The sequence below is a fragment of the Capsicum annuum genome, chromosome 5 (assembly GCF_002878395.1).
Source record: "Capsicum annuum cultivar UCD-10X-F1 chromosome 5, UCD10Xv1.1, whole genome shotgun sequence".
Taxonomy (NCBI): domain Eukaryota; kingdom Viridiplantae; phylum Streptophyta; class Magnoliopsida; order Solanales; family Solanaceae; genus Capsicum; species Capsicum annuum.
In genome coordinates this window covers 104,636,759-104,644,710 of record NC_061115.1, presented here as the reverse complement: position 1 = coordinate 104,644,710, position 7,952 = coordinate 104,636,759, and the positions used below count along the sequence as shown (strand labels likewise).

The 7,952-nt window shown below is 41.6% G+C and overlaps 1 protein-coding gene across 1 annotated transcript in view; it reads right to left on the bottom strand.

The window, feature by feature from the left end:
* Positions 1 to 7,467, bottom strand: part of LOC107852802 (protein PAT1 homolog 1) — a 15,497-nt gene extending 8,030 nt beyond the window's left edge. The window contains exons 1-4 of the mRNA XM_016697844.2: positions 7,035 to 7,467; positions 6,068 to 6,234; positions 3,957 to 4,013; positions 3,410 to 3,485 (exon numbers count right to left, since the gene is read on the bottom strand). Of these exons, the coding sequence (XP_016553330.1) occupies positions 3,410 to 3,485; positions 3,957 to 4,013; positions 6,068 to 6,234; positions 7,035 to 7,095 (361 nt within the window). The 5' untranslated portion in view covers positions 7,096 to 7,467. The remainder of the gene's footprint in view (positions 1 to 3,409; positions 3,486 to 3,956; positions 4,014 to 6,067; positions 6,235 to 7,034) is intronic.
* Positions 7,468 to 7,952: the final 485 nt, after the last annotated feature.

Sequence of the window (7,952 nt, the reverse complement as noted above, 5' to 3'; positions counted from 1 at the left end):
TCTAACCTCTTCTACCTTAAAACGTCTACAATAGCTAAAATCCCGACACTCCTCTGAGTGCTCCAGTTCCCCTAACACAATAGCTCTATCCCCTTCGTCATTCAAGAGCCTATGAAAGTACGACTGCCATCTATTCTTAATGTGGCCGTCCTCCACCAACACTCTACCGTCCTCCCCCTTAATGCACCTCACCTGATCGAGGTCACGACCCTTCCTCTCCCTAGCCTTAGCGAGTCTAAACAACTTTTTCTCCCCTCCTTTCCCCTGTAACCCTGCATACAAGCTCTCAAAAGCGGCTATCTTAGCTGCCGTGACTGCTGACTTAGCCTCCTTCCTCGCTAGCTTGTACTCTTTTCTGTTTACCCGCTTCTCCTCTTCGTCCTTACTCTCCACCAACTTGGCATACGCCCCTTTCTTGGTCCCCACTTTCTTCTCCACCTCTTCATTCCACCACCAATCCCCCCGATGGTGCCCGGCCCGGCCACTAGAAACACCCAACACCTCACTTGCATTCTCCCTGATGCACCTAGCCGCCCTATCCCAAATACTATCCACGTCTCCCCTACACTCCCACACCCCCATTCCCGCCAACTTCTCCCCTATCTCCCACGCATTCGCTGGCGTCAGGCCGCCCCACTTAATTCTAGTTCTACACTCCCTACTCCTCTTCTTTCTATTCTTCTTTATACCCAAATCCATAACCAAGAGCCTATGCTGGGTCGAAAGATTCTCACTCAGGATGACCGTACAGTCCTTACACAACGCCCTATCCCCTTTCCTAAGCAACAAAAAGTCAATCTGGGTCCTGGCTATCGCGCTTCGAAAGGTGATCAGGTGCTCATCCTTCTTCGGGAAGCCCGAGTTCACCACCACCAGCCCAAAGGACCTCGCAAACTCCAATAGAGTAGCCCCCTCTTCATTTCTCTCCCCAAAACCAAAACCACCATGCACATCACCAAAGCCTCCCGATAGCGCCCCGATGTGCCCGTTGAAATCTCCTGCTACAACAATCTTCTCCGAGCTAGGCACGCCTCTCACCAGCTCCTCCAAAGCCTCCCAAAACCGCATCTTCTCCTCCCCCTCCGATCCCACTTGCGGCGCATAGGCACTACACACGTTCAGGGTAAACCCCCGAATGACCAACTTAATAGTCATCAACCTATCGTTGATCCTCTTCACCTCTACTACCTGACCTCTAAGCTCTTCATCTACTAAGATGCCAACTCCATTCCTACGCCTCTCGCTCCCAGAGTACCACAGCTTGTAACCATCCACATCCCTAGCCTTAGACCCTACCCACTTGGTCTCTTGAACACAAGCAATGTTGATCCTCCTCTTCCTAAGAGTCTTCACAAGCTCTATGGACTTACCCTGAAGGGTCCCTATATTCCAAGACCCAACCCTCAGCCTACCGTCACTATCCGCACGCCCTCGGACATAACCCTATCCACCCATTACCGCCCACAGCCACAACTACACGAAAGTATAAGAGAATATAAAGATAATATAAAGATATAAACGATGGTAATAGCAAAGCAGCAGCAAGTAATACAAGGCTCACACAAATTCAAAGAAATACTCCAGAAACAAAACTATACTCAATTAGGGGCAAACACCACTGGACTCAACACCCACAGTCCCAAATACAGATTCCCGAGCCGATAACCCAATCCAACGCAGTGCAAGAAACGACCACAGCAACAACAGACAACAGACAATATCCACAAATCCCACGCAAGTCAAGGTACAGGGCTACTACTAGCATAATACGAAGAATGAAAGAATGCAGAATGAAGAATGAAATAACAAAGGTTAGAAGTCACCGGATTACGCTTGTAGAGCAAGCCGGCAACCAAGCCCAGCGTCGACCTGCTGCCGGGGGATTTCGCTGCTGAGATGGAGCTGCGGCTGCTGGCGACCGAGCGGCGGGTGCAGACGGAGCTGCGGCTGAAGACCGAGCTTCGGCTGTTGTACCGGCGCCGGGGGGGGGGGGGGGGGGGGGGGAGGGGGGGGGGGGGGGGGGGGGGGGGCTTGGAACCGGAGGTCGGCGACGGGGGTCGGCGCCGGTGACCGGAGGTCGGGTCAGGTCGGCGACGGCGACGTGGCCAGGGCGAGAGAGAGAGGGTAGGGGGAGAGAGAGAGAGAGAGCCGTTCGAACGGCGACGGCGGTCGACGCCGGGGACCGGTGGTCGGGGCCGGAGGTCAGGTCGGGTCGGCGCCGACGGTCGGCGACGGCGCCGAAGGCCGTGGACCGGGGCGAGGCGAGAGAGAGAGAGAGGGTAGGGAGAGAGAGAGCGAAATTTGTACATCTCATAGATAAAGAATATCACATAAGTGAGTAACAAACTCGGTGCCTAAAAGGAGGCATGAAGTGCAAGAGGGGCTGAAAAGTGTGCCACAAGAAAACATGCTTGTCAAAGCAATATTGGCGCAGATCCAGCAAGTGAAGGAGATGCGGAAAGGAAAAAAAACTAAAAACAGAAAAACAACATGAAAAAAGTTAAGAGGCAGTGAAGATTAAGTTTTGATAAGTTGATTTCATTTTAACAAACAAACAAAATATGTATGGCTAAAACCTATGTTTTTAATACTCTACATGTCACCATCTAAGAAAGCCACCTTTTTCTTTTTATTTCTCTGAGTTTTAGGTGGTTGTATATTTTTTTATATATTTTTATTTTTTTGGGACGGGTTGAGGGTTCTCCTAAACTTATAATGACAATACTAGGGAATATACATATAATTGAAGATGATAAATCATTTCATGAAGTTTTTCAAGCTCCCAAGTTAGCAGCCCTAGGCCACATGCCAGGATAGATTTCCCTCATAAATCATCCAGAAACGGTGAAGTAATCTTGCAGTATTTGTACCAGTCTCAAATCATTTCTAATGGTAGTAGCAAGGATAAAGGATTGCTGATTTTCAGAAACCAAGAAAAACAAGGGCAAAACCGATTAAGACATCTACCATCAGTCTCCCAAAGGGAGCACTACCGAGTAAGACATCTACCATGCACATATACATATTCAGTCTCCAAATGGGAGAACTATTGCTGACTGTAATAACCAAGCACGAAGACGAAACAGACTTCTAATGATTATCTACAAAACTACAACTTGTTTCTGAAATCAAGTTCCCTTATATGACATCTGAAAGATCAAAAGATCTAGGACTATTGCGACAACCGTCTGAGTTTGAAGTGCCTACACATGATATCACAAATATCTGGGACTGCTGGCACAAATATGCATGGACGGTAGAACAATGAAGGGGCGTCATTTTTATCTTGAATAACCTCAGGCAAGTTAACAAGTAAAACTATATTTCAGGCAACACAGAAAAACTAGTCCAGGAGATTTATCAGATATTCAGATACCAACATTAGAGAAGGATTAAAGATGACACGTACTTTCTCTTGAAAAAGAGCCTGATCCACGGTCACCAATAACACCAGGATGCCTAGGTCCGGTGACATTTCTGTTCAGCTGGAGAAAAGGAAAGAAAAGTATTCACTATTCAGATCAATCCAGTACAGATATTTGCTGCTCCATAGAAAAGATATAAAAAGTTAACCACTCTTTAGTATTTTCGAAGTTTTTACATTATAATCGTACAAAATAAGTTCTACGGCATCTTATATGCTAGGAATCAATTACAGTAAGACATACTTTGTACCGCGGAAAAAGTCAGGAAAGAGAAGAAAAGACTCATGCCTACTAGGAAGGCACATGATAAGGAAATGGTGAAATAAGTCCAAGGCAAACAGCTCACAACATCAGGTAATCAAATCCTACTTTGCTTCGACTCTTCAAAAAATGTCATCGGATGCATGTCGGATCCTTCAAAAGCAGTGCATTTTTGGAGGACCCAACACAGGTGCGGCAACATTTTTGGAGAGTCCAAACAACTTAGATCAAATCAATATTGCCACTTAAAAAAGCTGCTGCATAGCTTACCTTTGAAAATGTCGTTGCTAGATCATCTATGTCTGATAAAGAGCCCAAGACTGATCCCTGGAAATAAAGCACAGAATTAGAGGCACTAAGAAAAAAATTGTCAAAGCCTGCAACTTATCGAGGTAATCAGCAAATATAGCATACTTACAACACAAATCATCATAAAGATGCCTGGAGATTACTTGTAGAATAAATGCAACTAACTTTAAGGGTTACCAGCACCAACTGACAAACCACTTATTCAGAATAACAGAGTGGAGCACATATTTTAGAAAAGAGAGCGAGAGAGAGAGGGAAAGAGCAAGGGGGGAAGGGGAGGGGGGAGGGGGGAGGGAGGGAGGGGCAAAGCCAATCTAAGCAATATAAAAAGCTATTTATTAAAGAAGAGATGATATTTCTAAGATCTTCCTGCCAACTTCTAATGTCTGTTTGGTGGTGCTGAGATTCAGAAATTCTTAAGTCATGACAATTGAGTAGTTCGCAGAATTAACAAACAACATACCTAGTGTAATTCCAAAATGGGGTCTGGGGAGTGTGGGGTGTACGCAAACCTTACCCCTACCTTTGTAGGGTAGAGAGGTTTTCTCCAACAGACCCTCGACTCAAGAAAAATCCTGTTCCAGAACATGTTAGCAAAGGACAAAATGCATGACTAAAAAGCTACGATGAAATACAGATGAAAGAAAAACAATGAAAGTAGAAAGTTCGCAGAATTAACAAAAGAAATTAATGAAAGGGCAATTCTTATTTTGAAAGAATAGCTTCCTTTGTTTTTGAAATAAGAAACAGTTTTACTGAAAGTGTAGGTAAAGTCCAACCTCAAAGAAACTTGTTCTATTAGGCTCAACAAATTCAAGTTTTAATTAATAAAAGAAATGACACAATCAAGTCAACCAATGAGTTAAACATGAACCAAATGACCCATCTCCTTCTGCCGCCCTTAAAATATTTCTGCTACAATTTGCCAGAACCAAGCACAAAGCTTCAGTTATCTTAAAACTCTTCAAAATTTTGCTACTGCTAATCATGCCTCAACAAAGACAGTACCTAATGCCACATCAACCTTAAGTTGCAATCACTAATACATTACACACACTTCAAAATCTTTCTACTAATCTATGTCTCAACCAATACAAGTACCTAGCGCCAAAACAAACCTGAGCTGCAATTACTCGTAAATCACTTAATGACTGCAGTTGGCACAATTGAACCCATATTTCCTTTACCTCAATAAAGGCATGAAAAACACCTTAAGTTTTGGGGAAAATATTTTAAAAGGTTATTCCCGCCACAATAAACAGATGAAAGATAAGATTGGCGGATGATTTAATTTCTTACTCCATCGTACGATTGCTTCTAGATTAGCAAAATCCACAAATTTCAACATTTTATTCAAGGATGTACTTAACAAAGGCACAAATAAGTGAAGATGCTTCCGTATCTTTTTGATTAGTCGTCCCTAGGGCCCTAGACTCTCATGACGGCTATAGCATTTTGAAGAAAAAACACAGAATAAGGGATCACGCTTTGCAAAATTAGATCATTTCCTGGTTAATACCATCATCAAAGCCCCAGTAGCCACTTAGACTTATGGTGAGCTGCAGAGACGGGGCAGGCTCATCATTGTAGAGTAAGGTGGAGATAACTTTTAAGATTAGAAAGTGGAGGCGTTTAAGGGTACTAAGATGAGAAAGCAACAAAAGACGGGATCAGGGTGCAGCAGAACTATAAAACTTCCTTCTATTTGGTGACTCCATTACCAAAACAACTACAGTAGCTCATTTTTGTACAAGAATGAAACTGAAAGCTGACTACAAACACGTGAACTAAAAACAAAGAGCAATAGTAAAACGCTTAGCAAAACCTAATCATTTGTCTAGTGCACAATAAGTCAATAACTATTAACAAATCTCCCAAATTTCATGGCCTACAGCTTGAAAATAATCTCAATATATGGGTATTAGATGATATCATAGATTTTGTAAGTTAAATAGTTCCTCATACTTTCAGGCGCAACAGGAGAACATGTTGATTACACCCTTGATTCAAATACCAAGCCTTAGAGGCAAATATTTCATGCAAAGTACAAGGGAAGTGAAAGCAGATTGTACCTCATCTTTCTCAAATAAATGATACTCATGTATCTCGCCGTCACCTAACCCACCTCCAACAGCCAGATCACTATTGTCTTGGTCATCCTCTAAACCACCCAATTCAACTTCCTCCGCTATATCTTGCCCAAAAAATGCATATTGTGATGCATCAAAGAGGGCACCATCTGCATCAGAGCCCAAATAAGCAGTCAACTCTACCACATACCTTACACGGTTTTAAAAAAATAGAAAACTTGAATTTCTTTTCCCATACTAATAACGACAGGTTAAACATAGAAAATCAAGAAATTAGAATGTAAGGTATTGAAGAAGGGCAACACAAGTACTATCCACAAATCAATGCCAACAATTAAAAACCCTTTCTTCAGCCCTCGTCACTTCTTCCGCTGACCCTATCCACCTCCTTTGTGGAATACCAGAAAAAAGAGACGAATTAGCTGATCATGGGACTAAGTCGAAGCATGCCAAAGCCTTCTTCGTCGGAGACTTGAGTTAATCTCCGATCCCACTTTGGAGACTTATTCCTCAAAAGCTCACTCACAATCTATGGCTCACTTAGGGCTAGAAAGATAGGATTCTTCATAGAAAGCCAACGGGGTATCTCATTCCGATGAATGAAAACACACTTAGACCTCCTGACCTCCATCCCCAACACTACCCCCCCCCCCCCCAAATAAAAAAGAACCTACAAATCATTACACCTCATTCGTAAACTAGTTGGGTCTGCCACATAAATCCTCTCCCAATCTATCTATTACGGCCTGTCATCCATTTGATCCGAAGACTTATTAAGTATAGAAAAACAAGGACTCAAAGCAAATTTTACCCCGAAAGAAGCGAAAGTAAAATTCTTACACCTCAATCCCAAAATAGTTCATGTCCGCTATATAAATCCTCACCTACTACACTTTGTTTGGACGCATCAAAAAATGATCAGCAGGTTCAAAAATGAACAGTGAACTACCTGAGATGGAGCTAGAAGAGCTGGTCAAGTCTTTGAAATCTCTACTATTGGATCTCTCCATAAGAAAAAAAGTCAATTTTTTCTAGAAAATTGGCAATCCCATCAATTATAAATACACAGAAGAAGAATAGGTGAGAATTCCACCGAATAAAAATCCCCTTTTATCCCTTAAAAACCTGAGATTTCTAGGGTTTTCAGGGAAAGAGACGAAAAGGTGACGGGTCATAGCGTATTACATAGTCTACGTGTTTGTGTTGGTGTGTTGGTGGGTGGGGGCGGGGGGTGCGGTGCAGATGGATCGGTATGGAGAAGGAATAGAATAGAATGGTACTAGTGTGTTTTTGTTTTATTTCCTTGAAAGAGAAAGTGCAGAGATGGAAAGACCGGGGGCGTGGGGGCGGAGGGGGGTTTAATTATTTTGCTTTCTCAAATCATTTAAATATGGTAATTTGGCATTATATTATACTCCGTATTAGAGTTATAAGGGTCAATCTCAAAACTAGATGCAAATTAGGTATTTTTTAAATTTTAGCCTCAAATAAAAAAGATTTTTTAAAATAAAATAGTCTTAGCTATTAACTAGTATTTTTTTGAATAAAATTATCTCTGATTAATGAAATAAATTACATAAATATCCTCATAATGGATAACAACTCTATGTTTATATATTTCAACTTTTATATTTTTCTCTTTTTAATTTTACTTTGATTTTTATTTTATTTTTCTCTTTTTTATTTTTAATTTTCTCAATCCTTACTTTTTCCTCTCAACTTCTTTTTTTTACTTTATTCTTTTATATTTTTTTATTTTTTATTTTTTCTTTTCTCTTTTATTTGTTCTTTTTAGTTTTTCTCAACACTTTTTTCTTTACACCTTTTAATGTCTACTTTTATAAATATATATATATATATATATATA